This window comes from Hyperolius riggenbachi, chromosome 4 (genome assembly GCF_040937935.1).
Source record: "Hyperolius riggenbachi isolate aHypRig1 chromosome 4, aHypRig1.pri, whole genome shotgun sequence".
Lineage (NCBI taxonomy): Eukaryota > Metazoa > Chordata > Amphibia > Anura > Hyperoliidae > Hyperolius > Hyperolius riggenbachi.
In genome coordinates, this window is record NC_090649.1 from 282,907,320 (window position 1) to 282,933,742 (window position 26,423).

Here is a 26,423-nt window from a genome sequence, read left to right on the forward strand (position 1 = left end):
TACCATGCAATGCTCATAGAAAGTATCCTTTAATTATGCACTTTTACATCATAGTCCCAGTCTACACTGACTACAATTACTGTAGGTATGGATGAGCTGGTGAATTTTGCAAATATGTTTTAATTGCTAAAATGGTAAATTTGCACAAGGCAAGATTTCCACAAATTTGATACAAGGCGGAATGGGCTATTTCCCTTTGTACCACAGCGTCTTCCTCCCACAGTTTAGTTTAAGAAAATCAGTTTTGCATTCACATCCAAAGTGTTTGCCTATATTTTCACACAAATTTGCAATATAGCATTTTTGCTCAAATTAATTTAAAATTTTCCACTATTTAACTTTTATGGATATATACAAAAAGAAATATTTTCATCAAAATACAGTAAATTATGTTTTGACTTTTTCGATTATGTTTATCTATTGGTTATTTAACTGTTAAGGTGACCACACACCATACAATTTTTTAACCACTTTGTCCTCCTTGACGTATAAAAACGTCAAGGAGGACAGGCGCGCTCCCGCGGCCGATCGCACGTGTGCTCGTGCACTCCCGGCCGCGTATTCGGTAGCCACGGAATCAATGTATTGGGCTATGGAGCCCGATCACTGATTCCTCTCCCCCGCTGAAAAAGCGACAGCTTCTCTCGGAAGCTTCGCTTTTTCTGAAGCTATGTCCCTCTAAGCATTGTACGCTTAGAGTGACGTCATGTAAACAAACTCATCTTGTGGCCAAAAAGTAAAACTACAAGTAAAAGTAAAAAAACATTACAATACACTAATATTTCCCCAAATAAAACACTTTTATATCCCACCCTCCCAAAAATGCCCACATAAAATGTTTAATAAAAAAAAAAAAAACATTACTATAAAAAAAAACACATACATATTTACCTAAGGGTCTAAACTTTTTAAATATCTATGTAAAGATGAAATATTTCTCTCTATTTTTTTTTTATAAGCTTGTAAATAGTGATGAATGCAAAATGTAAAAAATGCTGTTTTATTTCCAAATAAAATATTGTCGCGATACATTGTGATAGGGACATAATTTAAATGGTGAAATAACTGTGACAAATGGGCAATTACAATACGTGGGTTTTAATTATGGAGGCATGTATTATTTTAAAACTATAATGGCCAAAAACTGACAAATAATGAATTTTTTCATTTTTTTTCTTATTCTTACTGTTAAAATGCATTTACAGTAAGGTAGCTCTTAGCAAAATGTACCCCCCCAAAGAAAGCCTAATTGGTGGCGGAAAAAACAAGATATAGATCAGTTCATTGTGATAAGTAGTGATAAAGTTATAGGCTAATGAATGGGAGGTGAACATTGCTCGGATGCATAAAGTGAAAATGACTGAGAGCTTAAGTGGTTAAATATCTTTTTAATTCAAGAATTGTAATCAATTTTTCTGACTGAATGTAACATTTCAAAAACCTGACCAATGTACCATACACATACATGATGTTCAATTGTTCCCCAATTATGAAAAAAATGATTAAAAACTCAGAAAAAAACACTTTGGTCTGTACATCAAGTAACTGACAATGTACCACACACCATTCAATTTTGATAAAAATTGATCAGAAAAATCTAACACTCCTGATCTCCTTTTATCAACTAAAAATAGAAATTCAATCAAATTTCTTGAACGAATGGGAAAAAAAGCTTTAAATTTTTTGGGACAACCAATCGTAATTATTGAATTGGTGTAAAATTGGAACTTGTATGGTGTGTGGCCACCTTTACATTAATCCAAATTCAAATGTTAAACTGTTTGGTGTATCCTATTATTTGCAGATGACATGGATGCTTCACAAAGTACATCAAACTTGATGACACCACCAATGTCACCTGCCATGTTAAATCGAGGAAGTGTTATTAATCAAGGTCCAATGGCTCTGAGGCTTTCTAATGCAGGCCAAGGAGTGTCTGGTCATGCTCAAGTTACCTCATTTACTGACCCACTTTACCAAAACTTTCCTCAACCAAATCAAAACTACTTTGGGATTGGTTCAAACTATCAAGCAATGTACCAAGCTCATGCTCAGTCTGCTTCTGGAGCCTTTCACCATAGACTGGATCATAGTCGTTACCCCCAGATAAATGAGCAACAAGCATCAAGGGACTACTTCAGCAACAGCTGTGCGGTGACTGCATTTAATGCTCGCCCTTCAAATTATGGGAATTCATCAAATCCTCAAGAGATACAGAACATGCAATATGTCAATTCAAGTGGATACAATTTCATAAATGGTCCTACTCCTGGAAGCTGCCAAGGAGGAACCTATGCTACAAACTCATCCAATGGTACTGTGCATCACTTTTCTCACTTGCTATGATTGTCCATGTTTACTCTTTCAAATAGCTACAATGCACATATTTTGTTTCCTTAAAATCATTCATTAAGTGGCTGTAGCATTAACCATAAAGGACATCTGTCGCGAAAATCTTAAAATTTTAAATACATGTAAACATATACAAATAAGAAGTACGTTCTTCCAGAGTAAAATGAGCCATAAATTTTTCTCCTATGTTGCTGTCACTTACAGTAAGTAGTAGAAATCTGACATTACCAACAGATTTTGGACTAGCCCATCTTCTCATAGGGGGGTTCCCAGGGTTTTCTTTATTTTTAAAAGCACTAAGTAAATGGCAGTTGCTCCGTCCAACTGCTAAAAAAGTGTGCAGAGAGCAGGGAGGTTGGCCAGCATCTGTGTATAAATCTTTTTCATGGTATGCCTTTACAAAGAATAAAGGTCATGCTTTCTACTACCTACTGTAAGTGACGGCAAGTCGGCAACATAGGAGAAAAGTCATTTATGGCTCATTTTACTCTGGAAGAAATGTACTTCTTATTTATATGTGTTTTAAATTTTAAGATTTTCACGACAGTTCCTCTTTAACCACTTGAGGACTGCAGGGCTAAACCCCCCTAGTGACCAGGCAATGTTTAGCTAAATTGGCCACTGCAGCTTTAAGGCCAAGCTGCAGGGCCGCACAACTCAGCACACAAGTGATCCCCCCCCCTTTTCTCCCCACCAACAGAGCTCTCTGTTGGTGGGGTCTGATCGCTCCCCCCATGTTTATTTTTTTTTAATCAATATTTGTGTTGCTGCTTTTAAAAAAAAAAAAAACTGTTGCTTTAAACCCCTTCCCTCCCTCCCTCCCACCCCACAGCCGGCCAATTACGGCGATCGGCTGTCATAGGCTTCTGCCTATGAGAGCCGATCGCTCTCTTGTCCCCCATGGGGACAGCCGTGTCACACGGCTGTCCCCAGTGCAGCGCTGCTGCTCATCGCAGCGCTGCACCTAGTAAATAGACGGCGTGATCGCCGTCTAACAGTCTCCCGAGCGGCAATAGCCGCTCGGAGACTGAAGGCGGGGCGGAGCTCCGCCCTCCGTGCATGAGATGCGCGCGCACCATGCGCGCGATCTCATGCAAAACAGAGCCCCAGGACTTTACGCCAATTGGCGTTAGGCGGTCCTGGGGCTGCCGCCGCGGCCACGCCTACTGGCGTGACGCGGGCGGCAGGAGGTTAAGGCACCCCTCCAGCACACAAACACAATAATGCAAGTATCCTACTGTTATTATTGTTCAAGGTGTAATTTAAAGAGGAACTATAGTGAAAATAACATCATGAATAAAATAGCTTTTTTTTTTTTTTTTAACAATATTAATTTATAAATAATGTAGTCAGTGTTTGCTCATTGTAAAGTCTTTCCTCACCCTGATTTGCAATCTGAAATTCATCACAGGTGACAACATTTAGTCCCGTCAGCTGCAGCTCTATTGGATGTTTGTTTCAGAGAATTCTGAAGCCAGTGAAAATGATGCCGGGCTTTCCAGAATTCTTTGGGTGCCCAATTTCTCATAGCTGAGTATCACTGGGAGGGCAGGGCTACATACAATATCCATCAATATATAGATAATAAAGATAATAAATCAAGAGAGTTACTGTAACTGTGGGTATCCTGAATCATTTTCAGAATTTTACTTTATGTCACTACTAGCAGACCTAAGCCCGTTTCAAGACGGGCTCTAGAGTCTGTTTCTCGCCGCTGCATGTTACTGCACGGGCGCGCGCACCCGCCACAAACCAGGCCACCCGCTCACACGCCTGCCCGGCTCCCTGGTCCTCCTGTCTCTGTGAGGCTGGGTCTGTGCTGCACACATGCGCAGTAGCAAAAAGCACGGACCAAGCTACACTGAGACAGCGTGACGCAGGGACACATGGGTTTTATTATAGAGGATAGTGCCTCTTTAACCACTTAAGTACCAGCTGTCTCTGCCTCCAGCAGTGGACCTTCAAGCGCAGAAGGCCCTGGCTGACGTCACTCAGTCAGACTGAGTCCGACTGAGCCGCTTACCTGGAGTTGACTGCGTCTGGATGGTGGGGTTGAGGAGGACAGCAAAGAACACATTCACTTTTATGGGGCTGGAGGAAACCCCGAGTAAGTAAAAATACAGCATTTATCTCATCTCTGGGTCTATTTAAGGACCAGAGATCGCTGGTACAAAAATGATGGAATACAGATGAATCGATGCACATACCCACCACAACCGCCATCCATGCCGCACGCCAGGAGTCTCAGAACAGCCACTGTGCCGTCTGTATGATGGCACAGTCATGTGAGCTGGTCAGGAGCCGCTTTCATTGGCTCCCGACAGTGTCTATCAATGTAAGCCTATGGGAGTTGCTTACATTGATAGGCACAGCCAGGAGCCAATGAAATCGGCTTCTGACTGGCTCACAGGGCTCTGCAGTCATAGAGACTGACAGAGCGAGTGAGCTGCGATGGGAGGTGGCAGGGAGACAGCGGCGAGATCGGTTGGAGCGGTGAAAACAACGGATGTGCGCTGCGGTGGTGAATTCAAATCTACGCCCTGGCAGCCATCAGCATCAAAACAGGGCGTAGATTTCAATTAGCATGGTCCTTAAGTAGTTAAAGAATGCCTATGACATGAAAGAAAGCAAAGCTTTCAGTGACAGATGTAGGCATGGCTAAACAAGGTAGCAATTTTTTATGTTTAGGATTTTGGGCTATAGAAAAAGAGCTCACTTTTGGTAAGTCCAAAATGGAAAATATTAAAGAAAAGCATTCTGAAATGTTCTGACCAGTTTGTTGTTAGGTACAGAATTAAATCTCTAGCAAAGATAGGCCCATATGTTGATTTTTGTTTCCTTGATTTTACCGAAGGTGATATTTTCATACCTTGTCAATAAAGTGCCTTTTAACCTGTTCCCAGCCCCTGGTATGCATATTTACACCCCTGGAAACTTCACTTGCACACCAGGGGCGTAAATATGTGTAATCAATTGTTTACCTCGCCATTCTCGAGCGCCACTGTGGTTTGTCTCAATCGCAATCCCGCCGTTACATGATTGGTGAATGGGAACAGCTTGTCTCCAAACCCTATCACAGTGCCTATGATGAATGAGAGCTGGCATCAGCAAGACACAGGCTTCATTAAAGTAAACAGTACTTCTGTGTACTGTTTATCATACTCGAAAATTAATTGTAGCACCATCTTGTACCTAAAGAGTAAAAATGCACCCACAGACACCATTAAATAAAAACATACATACATTTTTTATTAATTTTTAACTCCTTACACCCCTACCTTATAGTGATCAAAATACAACACTTGTAACAGAAATACATAATTTAAAAAAAATATATAGTTACCTTAGGACATTTTTAATATCTATGTCATGAGGGTATATTACAGTTTTTTTGTGAATAAAGGCTTGTAATTATTGATATAGTATAAAAAAAACAAAAAACCACTGAACGGAAAAAAACACACCTAAAAAAACACCTAACTTTCCAAATAAAATATTATCACCATGCTACTAGGGACACAATTTAAACGTTGTAATAACTGGGACAAATGGGCAAATTAAACATGTGGGTTTTTATCTACTGTAGCACATTTTATTTTGAACCTATAATAGCTGAAAACTGAGAAATTATGATTTCTTAGTATACCCTTTAAAATGGGTATAAAATAATTCTTAGCAAAAAGTACCACCCAAAGAAAGCCTAATTTTTGGCGAATATATATATATATAGTTGCCTCAGTCCATTTAGGGATGTGGTCCTGATCTCCAAACTGAATGTCAGAATGGGAAAGAAAGGTGATTTAAGCAATTTTGAGCGTGACATGGTTGTTGGTGCCAGATGGACCGGTCTGAGTATTTCACAATCTGCTCAGTTACTGGGATTTTCACACACAACCATTACTAAGGTTTATAAAGAATGGTGTGAAAAGAGAAAAGCATCCAGTATGCGGCAGTCCTGTGGGCAAAAATGCCTTGTTGATGCTAGAGGTCAGAGGAGAATGGGCTGACTGATTCAAGCTGATAGAAAAGCAACGTTGACTGAAATAACCACTCGTTACAACCAAATATGCAGCAATGCATTTGTGAAGCCACAACACGCACAACCTCGAGGCGGATGGGCTACAACAGCAGAAGACCCCACCAGGTACCACTCATCTCCACTACAAATAGGAAAAAGAGGCTACAATTTGCACAAGCTAACCAAAATAAGACAGTTGAAGACTGGAAAAATGTTGCCTGGTCTGATGAGTCTTGATAGAGTCAGAATTTGGAATAAACAGAATGAGAACATGCATCCATTATGCCTTGTTGCCACTGTGCAGGCTGGTGGTGGTGGTGTAATAGTGTGGGGGATGTTGTCTTGGTAAACTTTAGGCCCCTTAGTTCGAATTGGGCATTGTTTAAATGCCACAGGCTACCTGAACATTTCTGACCATGTCCATCCATTCATGACCACCATGTACCTATCCTCTGATGGCTACTTCCAGCAGGATAATGCACCATGTTACAAAGCTCGAATCATTTCAAATTGGTTTCTTGAACATGACAATGAGTTCACTGTACTAAAATGGCCCCCACAGTCACCAGATCGCAACCCAATAGAGCATCTTTGGGATGTGATGGGACGGGAGCTTCATGCCCTGGACGTGTATCCCACAAATCTCATCAATTGCAAGATGCTATCCCATCAATATGGGCCAACATCTCTAAAGAATGCTTTCAGCACCTTGTTGAATCAATGCCACGTAGAATTAAGGCAGTTCTGAAGGTGAAAGGGGGTCAAACACCGTATTAGTATGGTGTTCCTAATAATCCTTTAGGCGAGTGTATATATATAAATGTAAATATATATATAGTGTATATATATATATATATATATATATATATATATATATATATATATATATATATGTATATACACATATATATATATATATATATATATATATATATATATATATATATATATATATATATATATATATATATATATTGTAGGGGCCATCGGGGCTGGGTAATAGATGGGAGGTATATTTCCCCGGTATTTGGACTATGGTCACTTTAAAACCCTGTGTGGTCCTAGGAAGGGAGTCCGGATTTTAGCAGCAAGCAGTTGCTGCTTGGTTTTTTTCTTCTCAGGGCCGGACTCCTGGGATGGGAGGGAAGGAAGGGCGGGCCTTCCCATCCCACCTAGGTACACACCTGGTTGTCAGTGAGGCTGAGAGTCTCACTAATTATGGTATTGATGAGATGCAAATTTATGCTTAAGAAGCAGCCTCAGAGGCAGTCTGAGGAGAGGTGTTGAAGGAGTAGCAAGTATGCTATGGAAGCTCCTGACAAGGAATATTGGAGTATTTGATGGAAGCCAAACCATACCCTGTCTGTTGTTTGTATGGTGTTGGCCTGATGAAAACTGAACTTTGTTTGATCCTGCTGGACTGTATATTACCAAGCTGAAGTAAGCTGAACTGTTATTTTCCAGTTATTACTGCTGCATTGAAGCTGTTTTCTTCTACTGCACAATAAACGGACTTTGTTTTATACATCTGTGTACTGCGTGCTGGCTGCGACCCCCTCTAAACTTCACAACTGGTGCTTGGATGCGGGCAGCGCAGCACTGCAGGAAAAGAAAAAGTTCCGTTTAAAAAGTGACATTTAAAGGGCCAGTCTCCTTGTATGCATGATGGAGGAATTGCTGAAACAAATGGCCTTAGCAACTGTGCAGCTACAGCAGAGTATGGTGTCTCAGCAGGCGAGTATGGTGACTCAACAGCAAGCCACGGAAGCCCTGCGAGAGGCCTCAGAGGCGCAAGCCAAAATCCTGCTTGAGGCGGTGCAGAAGCTGGCCCAGGGGAGAGAGACAGCAGGAGCTGCCCCTAGCAACCAGGCGATGGTGAGAGCCAGCCACTTCCTGCAGAAACTAACCCCCACCGATGATGTGGAAGCCTTTCTGAAAACGTTCGAAAGGACAGCAGAGCGGGAAGGATGGCCGAAAGACAAATGGGCTGGTATCCTTGCACCGTTCCTGACGGGAGAACCCCAGAAGGCCTACTACGATCTCAAGTTCTCAACTCTGCAGACGCCCTTGACTATGATCGACTACAGGCAGAGATCCTGGCCCGACTAGGTGTAACAACAGCGGTCCGGGCACAGAGGGTGTACAGCTGGCAATACCGGATGGAGCATCCAGCCAGATCGCAGATGTATGACCTTATCCAACTGGCGACAAAGTGGCTGCAACCAGAGGTACTTACCGGGCCTGAGATGGTGGAGCGATTCGTGCTGGATCATTTTCTGCGTGCCTTGCCAGTGGGACTACAGCGATGGGTCAGTCATGCAGACCCCAAAAAAGCAGAGCAGCTGGTGGAGTTGGTGGAGAGATATACCGTAGTGGAAGATCTACTCTCTCCAAAGGGCCAGGCGGGCCCCATCTTACCCCGTGTTGCAAGGTTCCCTGACTCTGGAAAGGGTGCTTCACGGAACCCCGCAACCAGCATCACCAGAAATAGGGAAGTATTCCCAAAAGCTGCTCAGGGGTTGCCACCTGCTATGGCTACACCCCGGAAGGGAGGTGTGATCCAGTGTTGGAGATGTTCTGCTTGGGGCCATACCAGAGCCCAGTGTCCACTGCAGGAGGAACCCATGCAGTGTGACGTACTACGGAGGGTGTCCTTTTTTGCCCAGGAGGTATGCCTGGCAGAGTGCCAGGAGAGTTTTGTGTGTCCCGTCAGTGTGAACCAGGTACCTGCCAAAGCCTTGCTGGACTCAGGCAGTATGGTAACCATGGTGCATGCTGATCTGATTGGAACTATTGACACTGTGCTAAAGCCGCTTAAGGTGGTGTGTATTCACGGAGACACAAAGACTTATCCTGTGGTGCCAGTGTCGATTTCAACGGACTGTGGGACAATTACTCACGACGTCGGAGTGGTAAGAAACCTAATGTGCCAAGTTATATTGGGTCGAGACTTTCCACTATTTTGGGTACTGTGGGAGAATGTCAAGGAGAAGTTGTTTAAGGACTCTGATAATAACTTAGCCCCTCCTCCCCCTACCAGAGAACTTGATGTACCAAGTCTAGATACAAATGTTGCAGAAAATGTATTGCAAAATGATCATGTATTATTGCAAAAAGATGATGTCATGTTGCCAATGGATGAAAATGAGACTGACCATCCTTGTCGGGACCCTGAGCAGGTTACTGAGGGGGAGGGATGATTCCCCATTACAAGTTATGTTGGGCGAGGATGATGAGGAATCTTCCCCCCAATCTATGCTCCCTGACCTGGATGTGTCAAAAGGGTTGTTTATCACTGCGCAGATGCGGGATCCAACGTTATCCCATGCGAGAGAACAAGTATCTGTGGTAAATGGAGTTCCCCAGGAACCGGGGGCAGAGGAGAGATTCCCTCATTTTTCAGTTCATGGGGATATGTTATATCGGGTTGCCAAGGTCAGAGAAGAGGTTGTTGAGCAGCTGCTAGTGCCTCAGGAGTTTCGGAGGATGGTACTAGACTTGGCTCACAATGAAGCATTGGGAGGTCACCTGGGTGCCGAGAAAACGGAGGCGCGGATAACTGACAGGTTTTACTGGCCTGGGTTAAAGGCCGAAGTAAAGAATTACTGCGCTTCTTGCCCCACCTGTCAGTTGACCGCGCCAGTGTCCCATTTTCGAAGCCCTTTGGTGCCCTTGCCAATCATCGAGGTGCCATTCGAGCGCATTGCCATGGATATAGTGGGGCCACTGGTAAAGTCTGCCAGGGGGCACCAATATATCCTTGTCATACTCGACTATGCCACTCGCTACCCGGAAGCCTTTCCGTTAAGAAAACCCACGTCCAAATCTATCGCCCGAGAATTGTTTAATATGTTCACTCGGACGGGTTTTCCTAAGGAAATTCTTACGGACCAAGGAACCCCGTTTATGTCTAAAGTGATGGGTGATGTGTGTAAACTGTTCCAGATTAAGCAGATGAGAACCTCTGTTTACCACCCTCAGACAGATGGGCTGGTGGAACGGTTTAATAAAACCTTAAAAATGATGTTAAAAAGAGTTGTTCAAAGGGACGGAAAAGATTGGGATTGTTTATTGCCGGCAGTGATGTTTGCTGTTCGGGAGGTACCTCAAGCCTCCACAGGTTTTTCACCATTTGAACTGGTCTATGGGCGCAGACCTCGAGGGTTGCTTGACTTGGTCAAAGAAACCTGGGAAAGTGAGTCCAGTCCCCACAAAAGTGTGGTGGAACACGTTTCCCAGTTGCAAGAACGCATTGCCAAGGTGATGCCCCTGGTCAAGGAACACTTACTGGCAGCCCAAGAAGCGCAGAGTCGGGTATACAACCGCTCCGCAAAGATCAGGCAGTTCCAGGTGGGGGATAGAGTGGCAGTATTGATCCCAACCGTGGAGAGTAAATTCTTGGCCAGGTGGCACGGTCCCTTCGAGATCGTTGAAAAAGTGGGGGAAGTGAATTATAAGGTACATCAGCCAGGGAGACGGAAACCCTATCAACTGTATCACGTCAATCTGTTAAAACCCTGGAAAGAGAGAGAGACCACGCCGGTTAGGGTAGGTGTGAGTGTTGTACCCAAAATCAGCATTGAGGATGTGAAAATAGCCCCCACTCTTTCCAAATCCCAGGTCCAACAAGTAAAAGAGTTTCTTCAGAGAAACAAGGGGATATTTTCGGATTTGCCTGGACTTACGGGTATGGTGGAGCACAACATTGTTACTGAGCCCAGGGCTAAAGTGTTTGTCAGGCCCTATCGCATCCTGGAGGCCCGCAGAAAGGCGGTGTCAGAGGAAGTGAAGCGCATGTTAGAATTGGACGTTATTGAAGAATCGCAGAGTGAATGGTCAAGCCCGATTGTGTTGGTACCCAAGCCAAACGGAACTCTGCGATTCTGTAACGATTCCGGAAATTAAACGAAATTTCCAAATTTGACGGTTATCCCATGCCCCGTGTGGACGAATTGATAGAAAGGTTAGGCCCAGCCCGCTACATAACCACATTAGATCTGACCAAAGGATATTGGCAAATACCCTTGGCCAAAGACGCCAGAGAGAAAACGGCATTTTCTACACCTGAGGGCCATTTTCAGTATAAAAGAATGCCGTTTGGGTTACAGACAGCCCCGGCCACATTTCAGAGAGTTATGGACAGAATGTTGCGTCCACACCAAAGATACGCGTCGGTCTATTTAGACGACATCGTAATTTTCAGTTCAGACTGGGAGTCCCACCTTCCCAAGGTGCAAGCAGTCCTGGATGCGTTAAAGAAGGCGGGTTTTACAGTGAACCCCGAGAAATGTGCCCTAGGTATGGAGGAAGCAAAGTACTTGGGGTACATTGTCGGAAGGGGGTTGGTAAAACCCCAAATTAACAAAATTGAGGCAATCCAGGAATAGCCCCGCCCCATCAGTAAGAAACAGGTTCAAGCTTTCTTAGGGATAGTGGGATACTACAGACGGTTCATTCCCAATTTTTCTACCCTAGCAGCTCCCCTAACTGACTTGACCAAGGGCCGGAAGTCAGTGATGATACAGTGGACAGCAGAGACAAAAAAAGCATTTTTGGAGCTGAAATCGGCATTATGTAGTCACCCTGTCCTGGTAGCCCCCGATTTCACTCGAGAGTTCGTAGTGCAGACAGATGCCTCAGATGTTGGGTTGGGGGCGGTCCTGTCTCAGGTGATTGATGGAGAAGAACATCCCATAGTTTTTCTCAGTCGGAAGCTGACGGCCGCTGAGAGAAACTATGCGGTAGTGGAGAGGGAATGCTTGGCCATAAAATGGGCCCTGGACTCCCTGCGCTACTATTTGTTGGGTAGAAAATTTAGGTTGATCTCTGACCATGCCCCGCTAGCATGGATGAAAAGAAACAAAGGAACGAATGCAAGAGTGTCCCGGTGGTTTCTCTCTCTCCAGGAGTTCAACTATGTGGTGGAACATAGGCCGGGTAAAGTGCACTAGAACGCTGATGCCCTTTCCCGAGTCCACTGTTTAGTGGGTCTATGTGCCTCCACCGCCTCGGGGTTGAGGCAGAGGGGGGGGATATGTAGGGGCCATCGGGGCTGGGTAATAGATGGGAGGTATATTTCCCCGGTATTTGGACTATGGTCACTTTAAAACCCTGTGTGGTCCTAGGAAGGGAGTCCGGATTTTAGCAGCAAGCAGTTGCTGCTTGGTTTTTTTCTTCTCAGGGCCGGACTCCTGGGATGGGAGGGAAGGAAGGGCGGGCCTTCCCATCCCACCTAGGTACACACCTGGTTGTCAGTGAGGCTGAGAGTCTCACTAATTATGGTATTGATGAGATGCAAATTTATGCTTAAGAAGCAGCCTCAGAGGCAGTCTGAGGAGAGGTGTTGAAGGAGTAGCAAGTATGCTATGGAAGCTCCTGACAAGGAATATTGGAGTATTTGATGGAAGCCAAACCATACCCTGTCTGTTGTTTGTATGGTGTTGGCCTGATGAAAACTGAACTTTGTTTGATCCTGCTGGACTGTATATTACCAAGCTGAAGTAAGCTGAACTGTTATTTTCCAGTTATTACTGCTGCATTGAAGCTGTTTTCTTCTACTGCACAATAAACGGACTTTGTTTTATACATCTGTGTACTGCGTGCTGGCTGCGACCCCCTCTAAACTTCACTATATATATATAAATATATATATATATATATATATATATATATATATATATATAATTTCAATGTGATAAGTAACAATAAAGTTATTGGTGAATGAATGAGAGGAGCGTGATGTGAAAATCGCTCTGGTTTTTAAGGAGAAAAAACCTGTGGTTGGGAAGAAGTTATACTACCAGCAAGCAAGGAAATACTCACAATAATTTTAATAGTACTCCCCCCCCTCTATTTTTTGGTCACTTTTCAATTACAAAGTGCTACAAAGTTACTGTATATTAGACAAAAGATGAAAAATGATCTTCTTGGAAAGAACTCAGGCAGAAAGGTTAATTGAATAAGGGCCATAGTCCTTTGAAAGAGTTAAAGAGACTCTGTAACATGAAAAAGATCCCCTGGGGGGTACTCACCTCGGGTGGGGGAAGCCTCTGGATCCTAATGAGGCTTCCCACGCCGACCTCTGTCCCACGGGGGTCTAGCTGCAGCCCTCTGAACAGCCAGCGACAGGCCCGACTGTAATTTCAATATTTACCTTTGCTGGCTCCAGCGGGGGCGCTGTGGCTGCTTTCCTCTCCGAACTACACGGAAATACCCGATCTCAGTCGGGTCCGCTCTACTGCGCAGGCACCGGAGACTTGCACCTGCGCAGTAGAGCAGACCTGACGGCGATCGGGTATTTCCGTGTAGTTCGGAGCCGACAGCCGTCAGAGCGCCTGCGCAGGAGCCAGGAAGGTAAATATTACATCACGGCTGCACGGATGGCTGCAGCGAGACCCCCGTGGGACAGAGGACGGCGTGGAAAGCCTTATTAGGTTCCGGAGGCTTCCCCCACCCAAGGTGAGTACCCCCCAGGGGATTTTTTGAGGTTACAGATCCTCTTTAAGATCACTGACTATTTTTAATTCTAAAACACACATCAGGGCAGAGGCTGAGAACTAATATCATAACAATCAAAGCAAGTTCCGCTTCCACTCCAGAAAGTGTTATTACTATCCACGTTATTATCCACAACTTTTTATGTACAAATCCTCATATTGGCTACATGCAGTGTATTCACCTCTATAATCATTTCTATGCTATAAACAGGGGCTGAATAACAAGAGAAATGGAGAAAGATAAAGGGGAAGAGTGTTAAATGATCAGTGTTGCATGAGCCTATTGTCTTTGTTCTTACATTGCCAGATACCCTATGCATGTTCACCATCCAATTGTCCTTCCTCTTTTCTACATTGAGCAGTAGATGTTGCAGTAGATGCTGCCTGGCAGTGTGCCTGTAGAGGAAATGCCCTTCATTGTTGCTAATTTACCAGCTTCCATTTATTATATTAAATTATATTTGCTGGCTTTGGTTGACTCAATTCTTTCTCTTCCTGAATAAGTAAAAATTAACATTTTAGAATCATTTTCTGCTCTTCAGTCATTATTACTTTTGCTTTACTCTAAACCTATTTATATCATTAAAGCTAATCATTGTATGTTAACATTAGAGGGAAGCAGTTTCCCACATTATTATACATTATCCGACATTTCAAAAAACTATCGCCAATCTTTTCCTGGTGTCTGGCTTTAAGTTCAGTATTTGAAGGATAAAAAAAGACATAGATCAGGTAAATACAGAATATTAGCTGTGGTTTTCTATTTAACAGTTCCAGTAAGCAAGCAGATTGCCAAACAATTCTTGAGCTTTGTGCATCCTATTCATTTATTATTCTATTATTGCGCATCCTGCTGTGAGGTCAGATTACATCACAAGGTAAGTAAAAACATTGGATCGCAGCATTTGCTTGCAGTGAGTGATCATTAAAGAGGAACTGTATTGACAAAACGTCCCCTGGGGGGTACTCACCTCGGGTGGGGGAAGCCTCCGGACCCTAATGAGGCTTCCCACGCCATCCTCCATCCATCAGGGGTCTCGCTGCAGCCCTCCGTGCAGCGGTGACGTAATATTTACCTTCCTGGCTCCTGCGCAGGCGCTCTGACGGCTGTCGGCTCCGAAGTAGGTGGAAATACCCAATCACCGTCGGGTCTGCTCTACTGCGCAGGCGCAAGTTTCCGGCGCCTGCGCAGTAGAGCGGACCCGACGGAGATCGGGTATTTCCGTCTATTTCCGTGCCGAAAGCAGCCACAGCGCCCCCGCTGGAGCCAGCAAAGGTAAATATTGAAGCTACAGTCGGCTCTGTCGCCGGCTGTTCGGAGGGCTGCAGCGAGACCCCCGTGGGACAGAGGACGGCGTGGGAAGCCTCATTAGGATCCGGAGGCTTCCCCCACCCGAGGTGAGTACCCCCCAGGGTAGGTTTTTGTTGTTACAGAGTCTCTTTAAAGACACCAAGCAAGGACCAGTGTGGTTGCAATTATAACACTACATATTTTGCTTATGGATTCTTTGTGGTATGCATGACTAATGGTGTGTGATGAGAGGTGTCGCATGGGCATGTCTTAAAAATACCCCTCTTTGTCATCTCAAAAACTTTTGGAGATATGTGTCATGCCTTTCTCCATATTAAAACTGAATTCTAGTAATCTACCTTACCTTTACCCCTATCTGCACTATGAAGACTTCTGTCTAGTTCACAGTGCTTAGTTGAGTTGCAGAATAATTCTACATGTCACTCACTGCCCATGTAATGCTATGGGCTTGTTCACAGTATTGAGCTGTAACTGATCACGTTCTAACTCACTGCATGCATGCTATGTAGTCTATGTCCAGTCTCCATTGCTGTTTACATTTTAGTGTTTCAAGGAGTAGTCCCATGTTATTTTGAGACTAGAAGACCTAAGCTGGTTAACATAATGGGCTCTAGGCCTTACTCACAACCCTTCCCTCCTGCCCCTGTGACCATCGCCACATGTCAGCATGCATGCGTGCGCACAGCCTGTGCACTCCCGCGCGCACACCCCCTAGCCCCGTCCTCCTTCTTTCCCAGCGGCCGGCCATGTGCCACACATTGGCATTAGAGCAAAACCAGGGACAAAGGGATAGGAGGGGATGCAGAGACACAGGGGTTTATACTATAGGATTTTCCAAAACTGTTATTTACTTTTAATAATTTAGATGAGAATAACCTATCTAAAGGTTTTATATAATACAGTAAACTCCCTATTATCCGGCACCGATAGGGATCGGCTGATGCCGGGTAAGTGTAGTTTCTGGTTGCTTGAGAGTCAGTGTTAAAATATGCCTAGCTAAAAAACAGAACTATACTCCACACTGTATACTTACCATAAACTTTGTATTAATGTTGAAATAATGGAATTAAAAACAAACTTGACTTAATGTAACAGAGGTTTGTTACCGTGTAAAGAAGTGTGAAAGTAGATTTATGTATTCTACAAGGCCCAAAAAAATGTTCTGGTTGCTTGAGACTTCTGGGTAAAAGGGGTTTTACTGTACTGTTATTTTGGGAAAGTTATCACTAAAACATTGTGCATTTCAGTTTGTAAAAGAGTTGTCAAGGTGATTTTTGAGATGATCTCATTAGTTCTTCTAGCTGTGGTCATTGTAATGCCTTCCTGATGTACACAGGACTAGGGGAGGTTTTAAACCTCTCCTTTTGAAGTGCACCCTAACATTATACCACTAGAATAAGAAAATACCCGCCCTACTTATCATCAGTTCATGTGGGTTTCGGTGCTTTGCTGGTATCATGTATGAAATTGGAGCATTTGTGCTTGAACTCAGTTTTATTTGGTAATATAGCCCATGCCCAGCCCCAGTCAAATATAAAAATTACAAAAAAAGATCCAGAAAAGCGTTGAGAAATAAACAAAACATATCATTTTTTTCTGACATTTACCGTATGTTTTGTATATTATTTATGTAAGCGTTGATAACTTTGTATCTTCTGGAAATGTAAGCCTAGGTTCACGCTCATTTTTTATCATATCAGTTCATAGAAATGTAAACATAAGAACTGTGCATTCCATTTATATTAAATAAAGTTAAAACTTATCACTGCAACAAATCACAGGTGGCCAGACCCTCTATTTATATCCCTCACCTTCTCTCACACCTCCCCCCCCCCCCTTGAGTAACACTGACACAGTTCAGGTCATGGAGGGCTGGGCTGACAGAAGCTGTAGTCTGTTGGTAGTGAGAGTATGACCACCATTGTTCCACTGCAACAACTGGCCTCACATTCAGAAAATATGGTAAATCAAATTATATTTTAAAAGTTTACGATTATTAGTAGGAGTGAGGCTGATAGTGTGGGAGTAGTGAACCACAAGAGTGCAAGAGGAGTGGACACCGGTGACTGGGACATACCGTAGATCTTAGGCTTAAGGTACACACCAGCAACATTACTCACATAATTTTAAAGAGACTCTGAAATCCCAATTTTTCCACATTTTTATAATGTAAACCTCTTCAGCATTATAGCCTAAATTAAACCGCCGCAATCCCACCGCAAAATGAGGGTTTTTTTCTTAGAGAAAAAGCCCTGCGAAGTTTCCAGGGCTTGCAGGGCTTCATTTCCTTGAAGAGGCAGAGCTTTACGCCATAGGTTTGCCTCTCCGCTGTCAATCTCTGCAGATCGCCGCCTCCTTCTGCCTCTCCCAGTCTTCCTTTCACTGAGAGGGGCGGGGAGGAGGTGGAAATGCGCAGAGATTGATTGCGGAGAGGCAGAGCTACTGCGTAAAGCTCTGCCTCTCCATGGCAGCTTAAAAGGGCACTACAGCGAAAAACGGTAAAATTTAGAAATATGTGCAAACATATACAAGTAAGAAGTACAGTTTTTCCAGAGTAAAATGAGCCATAAATTACTTTTCTCCTATGTTGCTGCCACACAGTAGGTAGTAGAAATCTGATAGAAGTGACAGGTTTTATGACTAGTCCATCTCTTTATAAGGGATTCTCAGGGATATATTTATTTTCAAAAGCACTTAGTGAATGGCAGTTGCTCTGTCCAACTGCAAAAAAACGGTGTAATGAGCAGGGAAGCTGGCCAGCATCATTGTTTAAATCCTTTTTAGGGAATATCTTTATAAAGAATAAAAGCCTTGCTGAGAATCCCCCTTGAAGAGATGGACTAGTCCAAAACCTGTCACTTCTGTCAGATTTCTACTGCCTACTGTAAGTGACAGCATTACAGGAGAAAAATAATGTATGGCTCATTGTACTCTGGAAAAAATGTACTTCTTATTTGTACTGTATGTTTGCACATATTTTTTGCTGTAGTGCTGTAACCCTGTGTGTGTGTCATTGCAACAGACACACACACCATGGGTTAAATGTGCATTTCAAGTGCTGCTTTAAAGAGAGCCTGCAGGTGCCACCAGGGGGAGCCCATTAGCAGAAAAGAGGAGAGAGAAGCTGGGCATGTGCAGGGGGAAATGGCAGTTGGGTTTTAGCAGTTGAAGGCTAGTTAGGGGGAGGAGCCTGAGAATCCATGGAGACTGAATTGATGATGCAGCAAGAAATGATTGTGTGATGTGGAGGATATAGAGCAGAGAGACAAAAACAGAGACCAGCCATTGGTGAGACAAACTGAGCAAGTCAGAGCCACAGATAAGAGAGCTCTACTGAAAACTAAAGTAAGGAAGAGAAAGAGAGCTGCAGACATTACAGGAGAGGAGAGAGACCACTCACAGCTACAGGCCAATAAAGAGCAGCGATACTGGAGAGATAAGCCAGAAGAGAAAAAGTAAGCAATAAGATAGAAAGACCAGGATATGACAATTTACCTGTAACAGAGAGAGAGAACAGAAAACAGCAGAGACATAACAGTGACACAGGAACAATAGAACAGAAATGCATTCAAGAGTGAGACAGAGAAACAAGTGACAGGGTGAAAGAAAAAGAGTGAAGACTGCAGTGCAGTGTCTGAAAAGATGGCGTGATAACAGCTGGCAGACAAATTACAGAGGAGACAGCAGTGCTTCTTATATGTTAAGTGATCATTCACAATCAGCAATTCAACATATTTGTTTCATCCTGGATGTTGCTAGGTAACCGCCAGACATTTTTCTACTATTCCTTCTGTCCTATGAAAGAATTCAGGTCCACTTTAAAAAGACAGTGGTGAAGAAGTGGCAGACAGCGGAGTGCTGTGTGAGGAAAATTCTGGCAAGTTAATGCTAATAAACTGTATCACATATATGTTTCCTGAACTAGCCCTGATCCTTGCAGGCGGATGTATAGAAGAGGCCTACCTATACTCATCTGCTAAGAAGAAGTTTATGAATGTGTTTTGTCACTGAACTTTGTTATCCATATGATTTAATACAAATATTTCTTAAAAGATCTTGATTGGGGTCTGGAGGATTTCTTTACAGTTAAAGCATTACAGAGGTGTTACAGTGCCCCTTTAATCTGCGACCTGCAAAGTCGTGGAACTTTGCAGGTAATTTTCACTATGATTAAACCCTTGTTTTGTGGCGGGATTGCGGCGGTTTACTTTAGACTATATTGCTGAAGAGGTTTACATTATAAAAACGTGGAAAAATTGAGACTTCAGAGTCTCTTTAATAATAAACTAGCAACAGTGTGAATAGTAGAAGCAGTAGAGTATTAGCAACAGTGTGAATAGTAGAAGTAGTAGAGTATTGTACCGTGTTAGCCATCAGTAAAAGCAAGAATTTTTGAATCAGGATGATACCATTTATTGGCTACCATAGAAGTAAAGGAGTAAGCTTTTGGCTAAGAGGCCTTCTTCAGACTTTGTCCCAGTATACTGACAAGAGGTTATGCTGGGTACACATGTTAGGTTTTTTTTGCGTCATTTTCCGACCCAATAATTTTTTCCACTCAATTCTGCACTCGATCCAGTGCTCGATTCTCTTATCATCGCTTGTTTTTCTTATCGTTCTCCATTCACTTCTATGAGAAATCGAGAGCAGAATCGATCGGGAGTAATATCAGACTTGAGGGATTTTATCAATCAGATCCATCTATCGCATGGAAAATCATACCGTGTGCACCCAGCATTAGAACACACAGCTTATATACAATGGACATTAGAAACATTCCTTTGCAAACATAAATAAATTTCATCATTAGATGCCTTAATTACAACATCAGGAGGGTCTCACAAGATTCTAGATCATTTATCACAAATACTGTAGATGAGACCATTTGTTTGCTAAAACATCAGACTATGATGAGGAGATGTTGTAAAGCCAGAGTTCAGTAAATACTTAGGCATAGTACATACAATATTTGTTATAGGCTAAAAAATATTGTGGCCTCTGGATCCTAAAGAGGCTTCCTACGTCCTCCTACCGACCACCGATACAGTACTGGACCTTCTGGACGATTGCAGTTGCGCTGCCATCCCTGAACGAGTGCAGTCGCACTGCAAACATGTAGGACGCCTTACACCTGGGTAGTAGCACAGAGTCACTCAGTTCAGCAGAAAAAGCAAACCCTGTTCAGTTCTGTGCTGCTGCACCAGTGCAAGGCGGCCTGTGCAGTGTCGCCATGCTCGTTCATGGACAAGAGCATGGCCGTGCGCACTCTTTGACAAGATCTCTGTTGAAAGAGTCTGAGGGTTCCAAGCGCTAGATTGGTGGAGACGAGGGGGATGAGGAAGCCTCTGGATTATCCAGATACTTCCCTATACTAGGTAAGTAGTCATTTGGGGCACTTTTTACCCTTCAGGTTTACTTTAAACAGAGCATTATAAAGACTCATCAGTGCACATTTTTTCTGCCCGGCCCAATCTTCGCTATTATTATTATTATTATTATTATTAATAATTTATAAAGTGCCAACATATTCCGTGGCACTGTAAAAAGTAAGTAACAAACATAGGGTTCATATAATAATGACAATGGTGTACACCAATACGCAATTTGTAATTACAGTGACAAAAGTAACATGATGAATAAAATGTATAACAAATTCCAAGACACAAAAGGGTGAGAGAGCCCTGCCCTTACAGGCTTACAATCTAAAGGAGTGTGAGTGTGTGTGTTTGTGTGTGTGTGTGGGGGGGGGGGGCAAGAGGAGGGTTGGATACAATATTCGTACCTAGACGAAGTGTGTTTTTAGGTTAATTAGTAAGGAGTACAACTTGGCCAGAGGTCAAAGGGGTAATGGCCTAAGGTAGAGTGTATGCTTGTCAGAAAAAAAAATGTTTTGAGGGAGCGTTCATAGACATAAAAGGTTGGAAAGTTATGAATGTGTCGTTGAAGAGGATTCCAGAGGAAAGGGAAGCAAATGACAAATCTTGTATAAGTGAACATGGGGAGTTAATTCTAGAGCAGGACAAAAAAGGTCATGTGCAGATCTGAGATTGCAGTGGGGTTGGGTTCATTATCACATAATGCAGAAAAGATAAGGCAGGTTGCTGGCTGAGCTGTCTAAACCCATCTGTGCTGTCTAATAGACCTTACAAAAGTTTAATAGGCCTTACAAAAGTTGAATATCGTAGTAACTGTGCAAATGAACTTGCTATTAATGTGTTCTAGATTGTTATAAAACAAACAATTCAAGAGACTAGTAAATTATTGTTTTATATTTTAATAGGATATTATGGAAATCATTTAAACTATTCAGAGTCTCATCGACTTGGATCAATGATAGATCAACATGTCTCCGTCATAAGCAGTGTTAGTTCCATACGACCAATGCATTCATTTAATGATATCCACGACCCACTCAATATTTTAGAGGACAGCGGAAGGAAACAATTGGCATCCTACTATACAGACTCTACACCTGCTATTATTAGTCGTAATTCAATAGGTAAGAAAAGTACCTCAGACATCTTTTATTATTGGAATAAACCAAACTGTTTTTATTTTTATGTTGCAGTAAGGTAAAAAAAAATTTAGTTTATCAGAAGTATTAAATACTTTTGCCCTCAAATGTATTAGATTAACAAGGTCAAGTCATGCTTTCTGGAAAAGGACAGGACTGTGCACCACCAACTGCCACCCTCACCCCCATGCCGTCACTGTCCATTGTCCCACCAAGGTCCCCTCTATGTATAGTCCTCAGAAAATTTCCTATACAGCTCTGTCACGCTCTCGACACATTTCTTTCTTCTCCTTAACTGCAGAAGTGGCATAATCACGATGTGCATGCCATTCTTATTGGCAGTTTGTAGGTAACGCAGGACATGTTTCCCCTGGGGATTACCTGTAGTTCCTATAGAAAATGTTTCATTTTTCCAGGAAAACGGAGTTACATTTCCCTGACCACAATCTCCCTTGAAACTTGAATGATTCAACCACAAAACCATGCTATTTACACTATATAATCTTTTTTTTTTCCTTACTACCCAAATGTTGGTATAATCTCTATTCAACTAGTTTCATCAAGACAAAAGCACAACATACTATAGTCTAAAGCTATATTTTCAATGATTTTTATATTTTAAACAGCTATAATCTTATCTTTGCAGCTACTTTCTAACTTACCATAACTTGTCCATTTCATTGAACAACTTTGTTTCTATTTGGTACAGGTTCGAATATGCAAAGTGCAGTATCTGCATCCAGCTCTCAGTGCATGTATGAAGCAACTGGACAATACAGTTCTCCAGATTCATTAGATGCCCATATTCAGTCCAGTGATATCAGGGAAATGGTGTCCTCTTTGCCTCCAATCAATACAGTCTTCATGGGTGCCTCTTCAGGACGTACATGAGATATTGTAACAAAAACACAGCACTTTAAAGCTGCTCTCAAGGATTTTATAACAATAACTAAAGCTAACTCGGCTCTTTGCACAACCAGCAAATACAGCTCAAGAAATTAACAGATGTGTAGAAATACTGAATTTTAACAACTGCTTTTGGGTCATGTGATCATGAGAATTAGGGATGGTCAATGAGATGCTAATAATTTTTAGTTGATGTTAATGCTATGCAAATCAATGCAGCATGGAAGTGGACCAATCAAAAACAGAAGCTGCTTTATTTGATTGGCCCAATAGGTACATTTTCAAGCTCCATATATCATCCATAAAATTAGCATCTACTCAGGATTATGAGGATCTCATTGACCAATCCTTCAGTGACACATTCTGCCATAAATGCACATGGGAAAGGTTGAGACCCAAATTACCAGGCTCACTTGGTGAAGTGCAAAACAGCAGCCATGTGGCAGTTAAATAATGTATTTATACACATCTTTTAAATGATCTTCTGGAAGTGTGGCAAGTTAGTTTTGCTTTAGAGTATTCTTAGAAAACTTAGAATTGTCTACTCTGCTTTTTTTGACAAATGTAATAACGTACAAGGGTGGTGACATAACCAATTTTGGCAATACCATATATCAACTGCTTTGTTCTGTTTAGCTGTAAGTTAAGTCAATGGAAATATTCCTGTGTGAACTGACATTAACCATAAAATGGACAGAGCAGTAGCAGGAACACTGTCCAGCATTTTTCTAGGTGAATCAAGAGTTACTGAAACTGGTAAACATCACAATTTAATGGCTCTATCACTTTTTCTTACACAACAAAATAAGCTAAGATTTAGGGAAAAAAATGCTTGTTTAATTGGCTTCAGTTCTTTTGACTATTGTTCTATAGGTTTTTTTTGTTTGTTTTTTTTTTGTTTTTTTTAGATACAGGGTCTTGACATTAAGCAGTTGCAGTGCTAACCACAACTCTTCATAGGTACTGTTATGAAAATCCACATTTTTTCTGCATGATCTCAGTAGGTTTGATGAAATAAAGCTGAGCAAACTATCCTCGCAATATACCCCATCCCATTTTATTCAATTATAAATGCATCTCCATATTTAAACAATTAAAACGGAAACAGTAATCAAAGCAAAACAAAATCTTGATTTCAATACTAAGATCATATGGCAAAAGTGAAAGGGTCATTTTGCACATACTGAAACCTTAGTAAAATATTTCTGTATAGTATAACAAAAATGTATGTATTTTGAGTCATGGTATTTCAGGAGAGAGGGTTGGTTTACTCTAGGCCTCTTTTACACAAGCAGCTGAAGGCAGTAAATTCACCACCTTGCATCTGCTCCCGTTCACCATCTGGGCGCGCGGTATGTGCGGTGGAACTGTGCACCACCCATGAAGTTGAATCCTGGCTAGAGTCAGTACCTATTCAGTAAAAAGTCCTTGGGCAAGACTTCCTAACACTGCGGGGTGGCCCCATGAACATGCCCTTAGTGGCTACAGCTTGAGCGCTTTGAGTCCAACAGGAGAAAAGCGCTATACAAATGTTAGGATGGGAACATGAACACATGTGAGCATGGAAGTTGCCATACTCAGACGTGACACAAGACTTTTTTTCTAGCCACTGGGTTATGCTGCCGAGTGTCAAACGTGACACACATGGTGTCACCAAACACTGTCCTTTGGCTGCCTGTAATTGCAGCTGAATGGCGCTTGTGGCCAGGAGGCTGGACTGCTTGACAAGCCTGCAGTTCTTCCTTCCGTGGAAAAGAAGCCTGACTGTATCTCTTGGCAGTAATCATTCCAGCTGTCTCTATGCATGTCCCAAATCCATCAGCACACTAACTATGCTGTAACTATATATTAGTAGCTACTGGGTTCTGTATAGTTTGTAATTTTTCAGAACTTGACTGCAAAGCTGAGATTTTAGATAAATATTTGTACATACCATAGAAGCTAAAGTACAGTATATTTAATTTGAGCCTTAAAAATTAATTTTTAAAATATTACAGACTGCATATAAACAGACCAGACAAATGTTTATACACATTTTTGTACCTGCAGATGAAATTCACATGCTTGTATACTATGCATAATGTAGATCACAGGGAATTATGCAGTTCCATGTACTCAACACCAGTTTTAACCAGATGAGTCACTGGTGGTGATCACTGTAAATTCTGAGCCACCAATGATTGTCTTTACTACGGTATATGATTCATTCATAGAAGGAATAAGTTTCATTTGGAAATACCATAATGTCTTAGCATTATTTTCTTCTTTGTGTATATTTTTATATTTGTATATTTACATGAACCTGTAAAACATATAGATATATATATTTAAATATGTAATATATAATTCCTATTTATTATTGCAAAAAGAGAATAGGTTTACTATAATTTACCTGACACAGTGTCTGATATTTTCTACCTCCTGTGAAATTTTTTATAGCGTTGTATAATAAATTCCCATCACATTACTCCCAATATTACTTTTGTGAAATTCAGTTCTTTCCATTTAAATTGCTGTTTTTGTTATTTATTTTTGTCAATTCAATACAGAGCACAATATGATTGTTTTTTGATTAACCTTTTGATAACTTATAGCATATCATACCATGCTGATAAAAACACACTGGCCCTTATTCAATTCATCTTTTCTCCTAAATTTTCTTTTAGGTGATATTTTCACACCTTATCAATAAAATGCCTTTCAAGCCACCAGCAAGCAAGAAAATACTCATAATAGTAATAATTTTGACAGTAATTTTTTTAACCAACTTGTTGGTACTTTTTCAATTGCAGAGTGCTGAACGGTTATTTTAAACAGAAGATGAAAAATGATTTATTGGAGAAAACTTAGGAGAAAAAGTGTATTGAATACGAGCCATTGTGTAGTATTGACTTTCAACTATTAACTTTTGTAACTGTTTTGTGTATAAGTGAAAAAGTTTCACTGCTCTTTTAGGGCCAAAAAATATATATATATATATATATATATATATATATATATATATATATATTCCACTATAGATGAATGTATATTGTCATTATAAAAGAAGCCTCTATAAATACCACTGGGTGTGATTGATTTAAGCTGCCATACACCATGCATTTATAAATGGTTTTAATCAATTAATTTTTTTGCCATTTTACAAAACAAAATCTTATTTTATTTTTTTTTATTACATCCTGTTTGTACTTGGATTTATTTATTTTTATTTTATTTTCATTACATTAAACTTTGCTATTTCCCCTTTCAATCTACCATTTTCTACTCACAAATCAAGCAGAGATCAAGATTGTTGAACACTAACATCATCAGCATTTCACATCAGTATAGCAGCCATTCCAAAAACCTTATGCATAGAGATGGTTGGATTGGCAGTTTTCATAAGCTCTGGAACTATAAAAGAATGATCCCAGTACAGGAATAGAAACAGATAACACCAGTTTGGGGCACATGATGTTCCTCTCAGAATCATTTTTTTCTTCTAACAATTACTTCCAGTTCTGACAAGATCAGGAGGCTAAAAGCCTTAAGGCTGCCATACACTGGTCGATTGCCACCAGATCGACCAGCAGATAGATCCCTCTGTGATGGAATCTGATCAAAGAGGGATCTATTGGCTGCCTACACTGCAAACAGATTTTGAATTGCTTTCACTATGAAACCGTTTCACAATCTGTGGAGCTACCGCTGCCGCCGCCCCCTGCATACATTACCTGATCCAGCCAGCACGAGTCCCCCGGTCTCTGCTGTCTCTTCTCCGCTCTGGGCTCTGGCTGGCTTCACTTTAATTCCTGTCGGGGGACGTTTAAACAGTAGAGGGCTCTC

The 26,423-nt window shown here is 41.8% G+C and overlaps 1 protein-coding gene and 1 long non-coding RNA gene across 2 annotated transcripts in view; one reads left to right on the forward strand and one right to left on the reverse strand.

Annotated features, from left to right (window-relative positions):
• LOC137503832 (uncharacterized) overlaps positions 1 to 22,691 on the reverse strand; it is a 30,678-nt gene extending 7,987 nt beyond the window's left edge. Inside the window, exon 1 of the long non-coding RNA XR_011019346.1 lies at positions 22,355 to 22,691. This is a non-coding gene — a long non-coding RNA (uncharacterized lncRNA). The remainder of the gene's footprint in view (positions 1 to 22,354) is intronic.
• The window catches only part of RFX6 (regulatory factor X6), a 132,962-nt gene extending 108,161 nt beyond the window's left edge, over positions 1 to 24,801 (forward strand). Inside the window, exons 17-19 of the mRNA XM_068231351.1 lie at positions 1,805 to 2,314; positions 21,459 to 21,677; positions 22,402 to 24,801. Of these exons, the coding sequence (XP_068087452.1) occupies positions 1,805 to 2,314; positions 21,459 to 21,677; positions 22,402 to 22,583 (911 nt within the window). The 3' untranslated portion in view covers positions 22,584 to 24,801. The remainder of the gene's footprint in view (positions 1 to 1,804; positions 2,315 to 21,458; positions 21,678 to 22,401) is intronic.
• The last annotated feature ends 1,622 nt before the right edge of the window (positions 24,802 to 26,423 follow it).